The 17,229-nt window shown below is 38.3% G+C and overlaps 1 protein-coding gene across 1 annotated transcript; it reads left to right on the top strand.

The window, feature by feature from the left end:
- Window positions 1-2,397: 2,397 nt before the first annotated feature.
- LOC110461600 (28S ribosomal protein S16, mitochondrial-like) lies at window positions 2,398-10,476 on the top strand. The gene is made up of 3 exons (XM_021515142.1): window positions 2,398-2,513; window positions 6,576-6,831; window positions 9,782-10,476. The coding sequence occupies exons 2-3, from the start codon at window positions 6,576-6,578 to the stop codon at window positions 9,922-9,924; spliced, it is 399 nt and encodes a 132-aa protein (XP_021370817.1). The 5' UTR covers window positions 2,398-2,513; the 3' UTR covers window positions 9,925-10,476.
- Window positions 10,477-17,229: the final 6,753 nt, after the last annotated feature.

Raw genomic sequence — 17,229 nt, 5'->3', positions numbered from 1 at the left:
GGGTGCGACGTTGAGACAAGACTTCCCAACCAGTTTCGAAGTAAAGAGACGCTCTACTAGCAAAAGATGGCAGGCCGGTGACAATACGCGCCGCTTCTAACTGGAGTTTTTCAAGTTTATTTGCATCGGCAGTTGTACAACCGTCCCAAACTTCGCAACAGTATTCAAGCAGAGGGAGTATAAAAGTAAGATAAATTCTGTTTAATGTCTTGCGATTTAAAGTATATTTTAACTTGCGGAGAATTCCTATTTGTTTCGTAACAGTTTTACAAATGTTATCAATATGGTGAGTCCATTTACAGTTAGCATCTAGGAAAATGCCTAGATGTTTATGATGTTCGATAAAATCAATATTAACATTATTAAAAATGAGATTGACATCAAGCTCAGCATTGGTATTTGAAATTAGTAGCGCTTCAGTTTTATTAGGATTAAATTTAACAAGCCAATTTTCTGCCCAGTTATGATTTTTTTCAAGATCTCGGTTAGTAGTAGTTTCTAGTTCAATTGCGGAAGGAGAAGAGACGGATAGGGAAGTATCATCAGCAAAAAGACGGGAAGGGCTGACAAGGTTATCAGTTATATCGTTGATATACAAGAGAAAAAGAAGCGGACGTGTAGATTGAGGGGTCCAGACGTACCTGACCGAAACTAAAATGCTGACTATTGCCAAGTTGCGTTATTTCTTTCTTAAACAATGTCAAGGCACATGTAATTTTTAAGATACGTTATGTAATTTAGTGGACGCGTGAGAGAAGGGCATAATATTCTTGATACATTGTTTTTTATCCTCCGAAACTGTGGATTTTTAGCTCTGCTTATATAACGGTCCAAGTGTGTTCGTTTATCGTGGAAAATTTCTGCGCCACACGTACCTTTTCAACCGGGATACGCGAATATAGCCTTGGGGCCTGTTCGTTTATGCGGAGCAACCGGTTTGACCGTTTATAAATGTAACAATTTCAAATATGTATGCAGGCCTTGCAAGGCTTTCTCAAGGCTCGCCTGAAAGCAGCATCAGATTACTAGGTCCGACCTTATTTAAAAAACGAACAACAGTGGTCCGATCGGTTTGACCGTTTAAACGAAAACGGCCCAGATGTCCTTATTTTACAGTCCAAGGGAAGTAACTGTTAAAAAAGATTGAGGGACAACAGATCTTACATGTATATTACCACGGTTAGCTAATTGGCCTACTGTAGACAGAGTTATTACCGACATAAAAAAAATCCAAGAATTAAACTGAGGAGATCATATATTAAACCATTTTGTATCTCAGTTGTGCTACAAGAACCGAAGTTAATACCTACCTGACCAAGATAGGCAATCATAACGGTAAATTAGAAAAACGGTACATGTAAATACTAAATACTGTCATTGTGTATTTAATTGTCTGACTGGAAGTTGAATTGGGGCACGAGAAAGAGTTACGACGATTCCGACAGTGGTAAATGGCCGTCTGGAGAGTATGTCGAGTCGTTTTGATACTTTTTCAGTCGGTTTCATTCTTCTTTTTTCGACTAAAAGACATGGGTTTTCATTAAAATGTCAACAATAAATGTCTAATATGGATTTTGTTATCTTCAGAACTAAGTTTCACGGCAGAAGGAAATCTAGAGTAGAGTGAATGCCCTCTGATTGTCAGAAGATCGTGAAGGTCAGATGGCGGTGTTTTGGTAACTGATGACGTACATCGCGTCATGATAAATTGTATCAGAGACCTCTTCCAGGCTTTGACCCTTTCTTGATTTTAAACATTTTACTGGGCCCGATTAACCTATAGTTATCTCTTTTTTCAGTAGCAGTCCTTTTTAAATTGTAGATTAGTTTCTCCTTGATAAATAAATCTCATCTTGACTTTTATAATAAATGTGTTTTTTTAGGGACGTATGATGGAGCTCCATATACTGTCCCTGGTTTTTATTATCTTAAAAATTATGTGAACGAAACATTTATCTTTGAAAAATGAATATGAGTGATATTTTTATTATTTTAAATTATGATGTATCATTAATGCGGATTGCCACTTCGATCTGTTCTTTGATTATTTTTTTATTTTATTTTTATATAAATGATGCTTTTATGAAATACTAAATATAAGTTTAAAATTCGTCACAAGGCTAATTTTTAAATGAATATTTCAATTCCAAACTAATGCTTTCGTAATATAGGAGGTTATAAATGGTTTTGGTAATTCTGCGTGTACATGTAGCTCGTTCATTATCTAAAGCGAGGGCAGAAAATACACTGTCAATAATCAAATCAATACATAAAACCTAAAACGACGATAATGATAAAATAATTTCATGAATTAACTTCCGAAAGATTTTTTAGTAAAGTCCGGATATATTATACAATCTCCGTATCCATACGTGTGTATTAGTGTGTCAGTTTATCTGCGAACCGCATACGTTTGAAAATATTCATCTGCGTGTTTACGATGCTTCAAAATCCACATGCGGTGAAATTTGTTGTCATTTAATGAAGTTGACTTGATACAGCACAAAGTCAAGGTAATCTGTTTACTCAGTGACACATTTGTTTTAAATACTTAACCGGGTACTCAGTAAGTTGTATTTATGTTAGCGTCACTACCGTGAAAATTAGATTTTGCTAGATGACCTTTTCTCGAACCGCTTGCAAAAGCCACAGGTGCTTGTACCTGGTTACTGGTATTTTTAGAATGCCTGAGCTAAAATCCAAAATCCACTACGTACAGTTGATATTGTACGTAATGGATTTGGGATTTTAGCTCAGGTATTAGATACCAGATACAAGCGCCTGTGGAAAAGAAAACCTTCTGCAATTGGAAGTTTGTAAAGTAAAAAATAGCATGTTAAAATATGAATAAGTCTTCCCTACCCTAATATTTACATTTGTGTTGCAGTACCACTAGATAACAGTACAAGCTGAAAATGTTTGCATGATTCAATAAAAGCAAGTGTGTAGTAATATACTAATATTAACAGTACTACATGTACCGTTTCATGACCTTTGACCCCCAACACACAAACATATTTCAACAATCTTTTTTTTTTATTATTATCAACAAGAAATCACCCTGAAATTTAAGGTAGTGAAATATTGGGCGTTTTGGTACACAACAAATTGTTAATATTCCTGTACAACCACCAGTTACAGAGGATGAAAGATGCTGGTACCAAAAACAGCAATGATGAAAATCAACAAAATCACCCTAAATTGAGTTATGACACATTTTACCGACTGAATACCTGTGTGTCAACCAAATATTTAATGAGCATGAGGAAATTGCAACCATGATTCACTTGTTTATTTACATTCGTCTTATTTAAGTATAGTCATATTTGACTATAGAGCCAAATCTCCTTTATTGCCAGATTTGTCTGTGCTCCAGTTCTTGTCCAACTTAGCTTTCCTTAGGCATTGGAGCACCGACAAATCTGTAGGCATTATAAATGATATCAGATCTAGATTTAGCTACATATCATAGAACGAATGTAAACAACCCATTACTGGTTGTATTTATCTTCTAGATCTGCACGTTGTAAAAATTGTGGATCAGACAGGTGAGTTCCTGAAATTAAAGATTCTAGTCAGGTCATACTTAAAAGCACAGGTGATATGATAGCACATAAAAGCGCCTTAACCGGCAACAAGTGTTGCCAGACAAAATCTTTGAAAAATACCCAAATAAGGCGAAATAAAAATATATGTGTGTTTCCTGTTTTGGGTTTTACAGGTTAGTAGGATTTTGATTTTTTTTATTACCTGGTATTATTGTATTTTTTTTTTTTTTGATGAAGAATAATGAAGTCTTTCGTCCCCTCGGGGGTAAGATAAGGGGATTTCAACCCGAGGGGGGAAGATTCTTAATTTGCCAAACACAAGGCTTTGCCGAGTGTTTGGCAACTTAAAAATTCCCCCCCCCCCCCACCAAATATATATTTTTTCATTCACGTAACATAAGTACACAAAAGCATTCCTAGTTTTTTGTAATGGCAGGCCCAAATTATATGACACATTGAAATAAATTATTATTTGACCCACCTAAATGTTTATGGAATAACCAACATAATTTACAGTATAGTGCTACCACCAGTGTTCCAGTTCTTAATTATCCCTACAGCTGGACACTAGTTTTTAATAATCCAAACTCCACTGATGATCACCACCGCAGTGTTAAGTTCTCTTTTGTATTACTGATACTTTCTGTTCTCAATATTTCCACTGTCACCAGTTCAAACTAGTTGAACAACAAAATGAGTGCATACATGTATACATTTACTGAACTCGATTCCCCAACCCAACTCTCTCCTCCTTTGACTCCCAAGCTGAACTACCTTACTATATCGGTCCCTTAGCAAAATCCTGCTACTATAAAAATGTTGATACATTAAAATTGTTGATGCTCCTGAAATCCTGCTAAATTTGACTTGGAAAAAAAGGTTTGGTCAGAAAACTGGACCACAGCTATATTTTTATTTGGTTCTAAAGTAAGCGACATCAGCAGTTATGGTCTTCATATGACTATAATACACCTGTATACAAAATTTCAGTTCGATATTGGAAAACTTGACAGAGTTAACCCTAACCCAGATGAATTATATCTTATCAGTATGTTATCCTCCACAGCGACCAGAGTGGCTTTAAATTAAGAAGAATAGAATTTTCAGCTCGACTGGCCCAAAGGGCCATGTGAGCTTATGCCGTACTGCAGCGTCCGTCGTCCGTCCGTCAACTTTTGAACGACTTCTTTTGAAGAACTGGAGGACCTAGGGTCATGATATTTAGCCATTAGGTACTTGGGATGGAGTGCTATAACCTTTACCCATGAAATATGTTAAAAATTTCAAACAACAATATCCTAAGAACCATTTGGACTAGATCTTGAGTCATGATACTTGGGTATGTTATGTAGAGCAGTAGTATGAATATTTTTTTTGATTACAGTTATGAAGTCAAAGGTCAACTTTAAGTGCTAGTCAGGGGTCAAATGTCAACATGGGTTAAAAGCTTTAACAATCTTCTCAAGTTCAATAAGGCCCAGGGTCACGGTATTTGGCCAATAGGTACCTGGGATGGAGTGCTATAAAGTTCCTCATTAAAATGACCTTGATCTACTTTCAAGGTCACGGGTCAAATATGTTAAAAACTTCAAACAACAATATCCTAAGAACCATTTGAAATAGAGTCATGATACTTAGGTATGTTATGAAGACTAGCAGTGTGAATCTTTTTCTCAATTACAGTAATGAGGTCAAAAGTCAACTTTAAGTGCTAGTCGGGGTCAAAAGTCAACATGGGTTAAAGGCTTTAACAATCTCCTTCTCAAGTTCCATATGGCCTATGGTCATTTATTTGGCCAGTAGGTACCTGGGATGAAGTGCTATAAACTTACCTCATAAAACTTACCTTGACCTATTTTCAAGGTCACAGGGGTCAAATATGTTAGAAACTTCAAACAACCATAGCCCAAGAACCATTTGAACTTATAAGAATCATGATACTTGGGTATGTTATGAAGCTCAGTTGTGTAATTTTTTCTTTCTTTATTATAGTAAGGAGGTCAAAGGTCAACTTTAAGTGCAAGTCGGGAGTCAATGGTCACTGTGGGTTAAAAACTTTCAAATTAAAATTTTAATATCTTAAGAACCGTTTAAGAGATGTTTCAATGACTTGTGTTCTAGTTACCAAATTTGGTCTTAAGTTATGATATGTCAGTTTCTGGTAACAAATGAAACAGATGAGCGATACAGGCCCCCTGGGCCTCTTGTTCCAATATAAATTTTGTATACATGTGTAACAGGAGAAAGAGAAATGCAACAGCCAGACCGGGGTTCAAACCAGGGACCCTCCGAACTCTAGATATACGCTCTGCCTCTACCCAGTCAAGTTCCGCTACATTCCTCCCTCCTCTAACAAAGTCTTGGACCCCGAAGACACACGCCACCCTATACCACCTTCCGTGGATATATTTCGTTGGGCGCCAAATTTGTAAAGGAGAAATAGTCAAAGAGAAATGCAACGGCCAAACCAGAGTTCGAACCTCGGACCCTCTGAACTCTAGATGAATGCTCTACCTCTCCTGTTACAGTGGTGCCTGTAATTAACCAACCCTTGTTTCAAGAATTTGGTGTATGCGTTGCAAGGGGATACCCAAACCTGGGTTGTAATAAGTTGTGTCTTCAAGGGTGAAAACTTAGAAAAAAGGAGGGAGGAATGTAACAGAACTGGACTGGGTCGATTGTTGGCGACCAGATAACTCAATTGGTAGAGCGTCTGTCTAGAGTTCAGAGGATCTGGGGTTTGAACCCTGGTCTGGCCGTGCATTTTTCCTCTCCTGTTATACTAACAAAACCCTCGTGTATATTCTTGTTTGATGTATGAATATTATTGCATGCTGAAACCTGATTTGTTTTTACAGTTGTTCACAGCAATTTGGATACATTACATTTATAGGCCCAATGTATCCTAGAAAGAAGAAAAATCCAGATTTTAAAACAGTCCCCTGTGGGTGCATGTCTTATGTTCTTCCTCAGAGAAAAGTAGTGCTTGTAACACTATAATGAATAAATACTGTTTTCTCCTTTCAGATGCCAAGGTTAATAGACAGGAGCAAATTTGTAGTGATCAGACTAGCACTCCATGGCTGCACAAACAGACCGTTCTTCCATATTGTTCTGGCACGAAACAGAAGTCCCAGGAATGCAAAACCTATCGCTCAGCTGGGAACGTATGACCCTTTGCCAAACAAATACAATGAAATAATGGTTTCACTTAACATGGACAAAATCAACGACGTTCTTCGTCTTAAACCAGTTATTTCAAAACCAGCTGCCAAGTTATTAGGTAAGAAATCAATGTACTTGGCTCCCAGTGTTCTATAATCATGAGAGTGAAGGTCGATTCCAACATCAGTTCTACTGTATGCCCACTTGAAAGTTTATTGGATATCACATTGAAAATCATGGGTTGTAGGCATTTTTAGGGAATTAAAACATTTCAAAATTATTCCCCTAGGTATCAACCTCTGAAACTTCCCTCATTCCTCATTTCCAATCAGGGAGAAAGTGTGCAAACACTCATTTTATCTTTCCCTTCTTATGCATCAAAATAACTCCAAAAAGCATCCATTTGATTCAGACACACCTGCTGTGATCATTACACACCCTGCAGACACTAGGAGATCATTTGACCACAGGACGTAGATTTTGACTTTGTGTGAGTTTGGACTTGAATGAGGGAGATTGTTAAAATTTGGTCAAAATGAGAGAGTCTCCCTCCTAATGAAAGAGTCTCCCTCCTAATGAGAGAGTCTCCCTCCTAATGAGAGAGTCTCCCTCCTAATGAGGGAGTGTCCCTCCTGATGAAAGAGTGTCCTTCCTAATGAGGGAGTGTCCCTCCTAATGAGAGTCTCCCTCCTAATGAGGGAGTGTCCCTCCTACTGAGTGTCTCCCTCCTAATGAGGGAGTCTCCCTCCTACTGAGTGTCTCCCTCCTAATGAGAGAGTGTCCCTCCTAATGAGAGAGTCTCCCTCCCAATGAGGGAGTGTCCCTCCTAATGAGAGAGACTCCCTCCTAATGAGGGAGTGTCCCTCCTAATTAGGGAGTGTCCCTCCTAATGAGAGAGTGTCCTTCATAATGAGGGACTGTCCCTCCTAATGAGGGAGTGTCCCTCCTAATGAGAGTCTCCCTACTAATGAGGGAGTGTCCCTCCTACTGAGTGTCTCCCTCCTAATGAGAGAGTGTCCCTCCTAATGAGAGAGTCTCCCTCCTAATTAGTGAGTCTCCCTCCTAATGCGGGAGTGTCCCTCCTAATGAGGGAGTGTCCCTCCTACTGAGTGTCTCCCTCCTACTGAGAGAGAGTCCCTCCTAATGAGAGAGTCTCCCTCCTAATTAGTGAGTCTCCCTCCTAATGAGGGAGGGTCCCTCCTAATGAGGGAGTGTCCCTCCTAATGACGGAGTCTCCCTCCTAATGAGGGAGTGTCCCTCCTACTGAGTGAGTCTCCCTTCTAATGAGGGAGTGTCCCTCCTACTGAGTGAGTGTCCCTCCTAATGAGAGAGGGTCCCTCCTACTGAGTGAGTCTCCCTCCTAATGAGGGAGTGGCCCTCCTACTGAGTGAGTGTCCCTCCTAATGAGAGAGGGTCCCTCCTACTGAGTGAGTCTCCCTCCTAATGAGGGAGTGTCCCTCCTACTGAGTGAGTGTCCCTCCTAATGAGGGAGTGTCCCTCCTACTGAGTGAGTGTCCCTCCTAATGAGAGAGGGTCCCTCCTACTGAGTGAGTCTCCCTCCTAATGAGAGTGTCCCTCCTAATTAGTGAGTCTCCCTCCTAATGAGGGAGTGTCCCTCCTAATGAGGGAGTGTCCTTCCTAATGAGGGAGTCTCCCTCCTAATGAGGGAGTGTGCCTCCTAATGAGAGAGTGTCCCTCCTAATGAGAGAGGCTCCCTCCTAATGAGAGAGTCTCCCTCCTAATTAGTGAGTCTCCCTCATAATGAGGGAGTGTCCCTCCTAATGAGGGAGTGCCCCTCCTAATGAGAGAGTCTCCCTCCTAATGAGAGAGTCTCCGTCCTAATGAGTGAGTCTCCCTCCTAATGAGGGAGTGTCCCTCCTACTGAGTGAGTGTCCCTCCTAATGAGAGAGTGTCCCTCCTACTGAGTGAGTCTCCCTCCTAATGAGAGTGTCCCTCCTAATGAGTGAGTCTCCCTCCTAATGAGTGAGTCTCCCTCCTAATGAGGGAGGGTCCCTCCTAATGAGGGAGTGTCCCTCCTACTGAGTGAGTCTCCCTCCCACTGAGTGAGTCTCCCTCCTAATGAGGGATGGTTAACAACTATGCATGACCAGTAGTACAGTGAGTCAGCTCCCTTTATAATCAATTGGTCAGGGGATTAAATTAAAATTCTGCAAAAGTAAGTGGAAATTTGAGCAACATCTGTGCATAACGGTTATAAGCTTACATCCTGGGCTTTGACTGGTCTACAATTTCTGTACAAAATGTAACTGAATGTCAAATATAATAAGATTTAAAAGAAATTTTGTTCACAACCTAGTTTGTAGGTCGTCTTAAAGTGGTTCACAAATTATTATCTGTGGTTATAGGGTCTTTGCAACCAGCCAACATCTTTCTCAACCGCCTTGGGAGCATACAGCTGGTGCTGCCATTTCGGCACTCACAGCTAGCATTCTACAATTCTAGCACTGCCCAACCATGTACTCAGTTACAATTGAGTAGACTGGAACAAGCGGAGTAAAGTATCTTGCTCAAAGGTACCACACAGTGCTGTGCTGTGACTCGAACCCTTCGGTCACAAGCCCAGCGTCCTACCACTAGCTATTAGACTACTGTGCCTCTTGTTCTATTTTATGCAGGACAAGATACATTCAGGAAATCTTGGACTAGTTTCATTGACATAGGACTAACAAATAATCTTTCTAATTAATTCTGTAGACTTCCAAGCAAATGAAGTGTCTAACACATAGAGTTTAACTTGTATGATAGGACTTGTTTTGGTTGGTAATGCAGTTTCAAGCATCTTGTGATCTGGTCAAGTGGATTTTGTTTGGTACATACAGTGTATATACATGTGCAAATCATTTGAAAGGGTCCACGATGGTCCACTAGAGGTCCAGGCAAGGATTAGATTTTAAATTTGAATCAAAAAATAATAATAATGAAAACTGAAAATAATAGGGGGTGGGTTGAATTTTTGATTTTTTCTCAAAATCTTAATAAAATCATATGCACCTTGAGGGTTTTTTTTCTTGAAAAGAAAGTTGATTTTTTTGTTTCCTTTGTTACAGGGTTAAGTGGTGTTCTGCCACTCCATCCCCTAAGTTACTTAGACGGATTACGATGTTCGAAACGACAACAATTAAAATCTGCCAAAAATTTAAGTATACAGGAAGATGGTGAAGAAGGCAAAGAGGAAGAATTGTGTGATTGATTTTCTACCATTTCTGATGACTTGGGTGTTCTGCCACAAAGAAGAAACAGATCGAGGTGTTATATGACAGTGGGAATAATCACTTTGACCGTGATGATCTTTCAGAGGATAATGATTATAGCTGGTTCAAGAATTGGGGATTATTCAACACCAGCTGTTGCATTGCGGTGGTCGTAACACAAGTGTGATATTACATAAATCAGTTTAGCACAGCGACTCGAACAGGACAGTTCCGACTGCTATACTCTAAAGCAGTTAATTGTTTTGTGTATTATCACAGGAGCATGCCTATTTAATTTGGAGTATATAGGATAAAGGTACATCATGTAGACACTTTTAAAGAACAAAGTATTTACTTGTATGATCATAGATCGTACTACAGATGTATTTACTTGTATGATCATTGATTGTACTGTATTACAGATGTATTTTCTTGTATGATCATAAATTGTACTGTACTACAGATGTATTTTCTTTTATGATCATAAATTGTACTGTACTACAGATGTATTTTCTTGTATGATCAGTGATTGTACTGTACTACAGATGTATTTTCTTTTATGATCATAAATTGTACTGTACTACAGATGTATGTTCGTGTATGATCATTGATTGTACTGTACTTCAGATGTATTTTCTTGTATGATCATAGATCGTACTACAGATGTATTTACTTGTATGATCATTGATTGTACTGTATTACAGATGTAATTTCTTGTATGATCATTGATTGTACTGTACTACAGATGTATTTTCTTTTTTCAAAATCATTTACGTGCATATACCTGTGGTTTTATGTACAGTTTGAAGTTTGTGCAGATTGTTGTTTCTATATTTGGAAATAATACTTGGAAATACAATTTATATGGAATTGAATTTACAGTTTCTGTGATTTTTGGTCAATTTCATCAGTTATGGTATTGAATTGGGAAATTTGTCATGAAAACATAGAATGCAAAATGTTTTGTATTTTCCTGAAAAGGTTAATGAATAGAGCGTAAGAAATATACCAGGTGTGAACATATTGAAAGCTTCAACATTTTTGTAATTTAAATGTTTATTTCAAAATTTCTTTTTTTTGCAACAAAAGAATTATGTAACTTGAATTATTTTAAAAGCCTATAAAACCACTTTTAATAAATAATTGGTCAAGTATATGCAACCCACAACCGATTCTAAAAATGGACTGATTTATCACTCAAATCACATATATTGGAAAGGCATTATGTTTTTTAACATCATTAATAATTGTACTGCCGTTTTATATTCCAACATATATTTTTGGTGCACTCCTTAATCAGGATTCAGAAAAAAAGTATTTCCCTAAAACTTTTGGTTAAGGCAGAGACATATTACATAACGTCTCTGGTTAATGTTACAACTGTGTGGAAAAGAGTTATCTTTATGGTTATTCAACATAATGAAATATGTGTATCTTGATGTTCGGATCAGTGATGAACTTTCTTCAACTACATATCTTTAATCGTGTATCTCAAAGAATATAAGAGAATCAACAGTACATGCTAACTTATAATTAACTCATTATAAACTTTCTGAAGTTTATTCTGTATGATCTCATCACGAACCAAACTTTACAGCTTTGTCCTTTTGACAAAACTGGTCGTTTTGTGCGAGTTAAACTGCCTTAGTTTCGTCAGTGACTGCACATGTCAAACTGTTTGCAGCTTTGTCCCTATTAGAAGGATGTCTGACAGGAAACAGTTTTGTTCCTTGTGATATCGGGAGTTGAACTACTAAAATCTTGTGCCTGTGACTTTGCAGGTTTACAGCTGTCAAAGGTTTGTCCCAATTCTTTACGAGACATACTGCCTCAATTTTGTCCCTATATCTTCACAGGACTAACGTTTACAGTTTTGTCCCTTTAATGGCATTTATCAATCCTTCCCAGATTTGTCCTTTGACTTTGTCGGTCAAACTTCCTCAGTTTTGTTACCGTGATATTGTGGGTCAAATTGTCTCATTTTCAAACAACAGATGATTTCTAAAGGGGGAAAAAAAAGATAAAAATATAGAACAAATGTCACCAATTCTCGTTATTTCGGCCTCCTAAATTGCCCCATCTTTGTTTGCAGAGCAACTTTTACAGTTTTTTCCCCGTGACTTTGCGAGACATATATTGCCCCAGTTTTGAGTGATATGTTTACCCAGCTCCCTTACCTTTTGTTAGACATACGTACAGCCTCCAGTAACTTTTCAGGTTGAACTTTCAGTTTTCCCATTCTGTGGCCAGTGGCATTCACTGAACTGATTTTTAACAAAATTTAAGTTTCTATCGACTATTCCATATAGTAATATCATGAAACTACAGATTCTATTGGACCCTTTTTGTTGTCTAATTCCCAAATGGACAGGGGGTACTCTCCTTCCTGAACACTGGGCATTCATCAGTCGGGAGTCGTGAATCCTTGGTGCGAGTTTTTATGTGGAATTATTTGCCAAAACAATCCTAACTACGGAGTTACTTTCTGGTGAAGTATTGTTATGATGATTTACACTGTATTTTGATAATAGGATGTAATAGTATAGATGTGTGAACGAAATGTGAACTATAAATGTGTGTTTTACAAATGGTGCTGGTATGTTTTTGGGTTATTTTTTCACCTGCAATAGGAAAGCAAAATATAGAAATCACTTCATCAGCAATGTCTGCACAAAGGTTTACTAACAATAACTATTGCCAGAATGCTTTGATTTCGGTAAAGGATGAGTGTCTATAAGACTCTTTTTGGGTTCGGTATATATTTAGAAATTTCGTTTTTTTTTTTGGGGGGGGGGGGGGGGGGTACCGAAAGGGGTAGGGTAAATCACAAATATAATTTGCTGTTTTCAAAATGAGCTTAAAAACAAAAATAATACCATTTCTGCTTTTGGAAACATGTGTAAATTAAACATGCATATATAAAGATTGAAAAAATACAGGAATTCAATCATCACTTACAGATTGCTTATAAAATGGAGGATTAAGTCATGGAGTTGTTTTAGATAACTTTCAAGTGAAAAGTGTTTTGTTTAATCAATAATTTCCTTTCTAATTCATATTATAAGTTGAAATTTACAACTTCACTCATTTGAGTACACTTACATAAAATGCATATTCACTACACACTTTCCTTTTGTTTTATACGAGGTATGGATTTTGGACACATCTCAAACTTGGCAATTTCAAATATCTCTCAATATGACATCTTTGAACATACCGGGGCCCAGAAAAGGGCCTTATAGACACCCATCCTTTCCAACAAATACATAATTAAAGTATTTGTGATTTGCTGAAGTACTGTTTGTTGGACCAGTCTACTTGAGGATATAAGTGAAGTCAGTTTATACACCTAAAAACCAAGTCATTTGTACAGAGACATTGATTTCAGATTTCATTGCAGGTTTTTGAAATCAATGACATTTCCTTGAATATTAAAGTGAACATAATTCAGAACAAGATAGACAGACCTGATGTACATGTTCCAGCATGACTGATTGGTAAAAGTTAACAATGACTTCTTTTTTTAACAACACTCTAAACTGAAGTTGTAACAGAAATTTATTTACAAAACCAGTAAACAACAAACCTGTGACATGTTTACATTAATTCCTCAAACATGATATTTTCAGTCTGTATAAGTGTTGATCAAGTGTATAAGATCATAATAACAAAGGTCAAAGTTTAATGTTAAAAATAATGTTAATTTGTATTTATTTGGTATAATTTGTCTGTATCATCACTCCAGGTTTAGTCATTCCTCAGTCACTGTAATACTTGAGAAGTTTGAGTCCCCTCTCTCCTGTATCTAACACTAAGTGTGACCACAACACATCATCCTTCTGTATACCTACTGGTCCCTGTCCTTTGTTTGTGTGAAGTGTTTTTATGTACTTCCTTGCTCCACCTATTAGTTCTATTGTGTCCCTTGTCCAGTCAACAATAACAATATAACCCTTACTGTCATATACAACTGTTATTGGACCAAACTTGTCTGGTGTGACTGCCTCCCGTGCCTGTATCCCCTCTCCCTTGAAGTGGACCAGGGGCTGGAATGTTGCGTTGTACACAATGATACGACGCCTGTAGTTGTCTCGATCGCTAATGTCTCCACTGATTAGTTTAGTACTCACTACAGCTATGTTACCGGTAACACCACACTGTGTGATGGACTCTACATACCCTGTCCCTGACCCCTCCACAGTGGCTGTGTGTAACAGCTGGCTGTCTGCTGTGTACATCACCACCTTGTACCCCTGTCTACCCACCACTACCTGACCCTCCCTGGTCACAGTCTGACTGGGTACCCTATGTGGTAATCCTTGTGACTGGTGTAGCTGATGTAGATACTTTGTAGATAGTACTCTCACGGGAACAACATAACCACAGACAACCTGTGGTGGGGTCCAGACTGATGTATTGGATGTCACTGATGTGTTGTATCTTCTGTATGACTTGCCCTTTGTTGTTGATGAGGTTTACTGTGTTGGTGTTACAATAACACAGCCATGCACATCCATCAGATGTAGGACAGACTGATGTGATGTCATCTTTATATGGGAACTGGGGATATGACAGTTGGACTGTCACAAAGTTTGTACAGGACTGCTCCAGTGGAGGCTTGACCCATCTCTGTAGCTTTGGACCGTTTAGGTCTCACACCTGGACCTTGTTTGGAGTGACCACTAGGTGCTGATCCTGTCTGGAGATGGTCAGTAGGAGTCTTCATTTTCCCCATAGCCCGCTCCAGGTGACTTTGTCTGGAGATGGTCAGTAGGAGTCTTCAATTTCCCCAAAGCCCGCTCCAGGTGACTTTGTCTGTCGTTACCTGGAGTAAACTCTGTCATGTCAATGTTAGGTGTCTCTGGGATATCTTAAGTCCATGTCCTGGATTTCTGATACTAAGTCATACACAATTACAGCAGTGCCTGTCTGGAGGGTCAAGACTGTTTACATTCTGATGAGAGTTTCACTAAAGTGTCTAACCTGTCCACAGGTTTGTGATGCGAGTCTGAAGGAGGTCTGTTGTCCCCTTCTGCATCTCGTTACATATTGCTAAATAATCTTCCGTTACCTCGTCTAAATCCAGGTTACATTGATCACACCGTTTTTAATATTTACAGAGAGTTTTTTGTAGTTAGATTCACTGGCTGATTGGATTTCTGTTATAATTTTCAGAATTTTGATATATTCGTTTTCATGGATAAAGTCTTGTAGTGTATTTTTTTGTTCATTTGAAATTTTCAAGATTTCACAAAAACTGTCCATATGTTTTTTATGAGTTGTTATGGAGCAAGTAATGCAGATCAGTAATCCACAGTCCTGACAGAGGAGAACCACCTCATTGTTCTTATGGTACAGACACTTTGTCTGGCTTTTGATGATCCTGACTGGAATTTGTCCCTTTAGACTGGGGCTGCTGTGTTTGGTTGCCATGGTTATGGATGTAGGTGAAATAAAGGTGTACAGGGAAGTAACTTGTCCAGGATCTTTAGGTCTTCTTTTGTGTACCTGTGAAAGAAAAAATAATGATTAAATGTTGTATTGATTAAAAAATATGACTGTTTACATTTTAACTTGAATTGTTTCGTTAAACAGATGAGTTATACTATATAACCCCAAACAGTCGATTGTACCCTATATTATTTATTGTTTACCAGTACTCAGCTGCTCTGTTTCTCATGAAAACAGAGCTTTCGCCTCCCACGGCAGAGGGAAGGGGCCCAGTACAGGGAATATACAAAAACACTTTTAATCCTATTCTTTGAGTAGGGATATAGGGATTTTTACCTCAATAGGTCTGTATTATCCTTTGGCCAAGGGAACTCCCAACAGTGTATAAAGACAGGGTGTGACCTTCTTGGGGACAGAAGAGTGGGGCCCGGGAAGGGAAATACATGTGTATAGGAAAATCTTTAAAATCCTATTCCTCGAGTAGGAATATAGGGATATTCACCTCAATAAGCCTGGAGTATCCTTTGGCCAAGACAAATATATCAATGGATATTGGCAGGACGGGAACGGAGGAGTGGTGCCCAGGGAGGGAAATATAGGAAAATCTTGAAAATCCTATTTCTTGAGTGGGGGCCAAGGGATTTTACTTAGTTTAACTTCACTTGGTTTTAAATTAGTTTATTCTGAACGCAGGCATATAGCTGCCTCTTTATTTAGATCATAGTCCATATTTATGTCATCATGATATATATCAATGTTTTTGATGTGAGGTCACTCCAATGTTGTTGTAAATTTCCTTTCATCACTTCCCCAAAATTATTAATCAATGCGGTTTTCAAACGTTATTAGATTTGGTGCTTAAATCACAATCTCAGATAGGGAATCCAAGTTGCTAACAATTCGTTGAGTAAATGAGTATTTACTAACGTCCAGTCCTCTCGTTGATTTATCCAGGCTGAGTTAACGTCCATGAGTCCTTATACGTATCTTATTTCATGGACAAAATTCCCTTTGATGCTGTTGTATCATAGACTCCCCTCAAGATTTTGAATACTTCTATTGTGTCTCCTCTATTACGTCTATAGAATAGAGGCGAAAATTTAAGATGACACAATCTTTCCTCATATGAACAACAGGCCCGATGGGCCTGCATCGCTCACCTGGTATTAATCTCTCACTTGTAACGTTATTTGAATTAAGAGGGAGAGGGCCTAGTAAATTGTCAGAATTTGTGCCCAATCCCTTTGATTTTTTTTTTATCAATAAAATATGTTTTAATAATCATGAGTAGACTAAAATCTATGACTGTAAGTCATTCAAAAGAACATGTTAAAAGATTTAACGTATTTGACCATTGTGAGCTTGAAAGCCTAACAAGGTCATTAAGTTGAATAGCCCTTCATCTCAGCATGCAACCTGGCGAATATCACCACCATAGATTGTTTGTTAATTGAGATAAAGGTTTATACACATTTGGCTATATGTGACCTTGAAATTAAAGAGGGTCAAGATCATCCACATGAACAAACTTGATAGCTCATCAACCGAGCATTTTGCTAGCAATACATAACCAGATCCTATGCTTTTTGGTTATTCAGAAGAAGTTGTTTGAAAGTTTTTCAACACAATTGAAGCTTATATTATCTGAAATATTGGTGAAGGTCATTAATTAGATCAATCAAACTCAGTATGTATCAACATGGCCTGGAGGGATATGCATGCACGTCCTGCAGACATTATACGAACCCCGCCCCACCACTCCATGCCAATAGCATGACACAGCTAGATGGGCAGAACGCTGATTCGTCCGCCAACTATGGGTCAGCCCACAGGGGCTCGCTACAAATGACCGA

Source organism: Mizuhopecten yessoensis, unplaced genomic scaffold, assembly GCF_002113885.1.
Source record: "Mizuhopecten yessoensis strain PY_sf001 unplaced genomic scaffold, ASM211388v2 scaffold1405, whole genome shotgun sequence".
In the NCBI taxonomy this organism is placed as follows: domain Eukaryota; kingdom Metazoa; phylum Mollusca; class Bivalvia; order Pectinida; family Pectinidae; genus Mizuhopecten; species Mizuhopecten yessoensis.
Note: the sequence above shows the minus strand (reverse complement) of the source record. Positions and strands in the feature narration are given on the sequence as shown.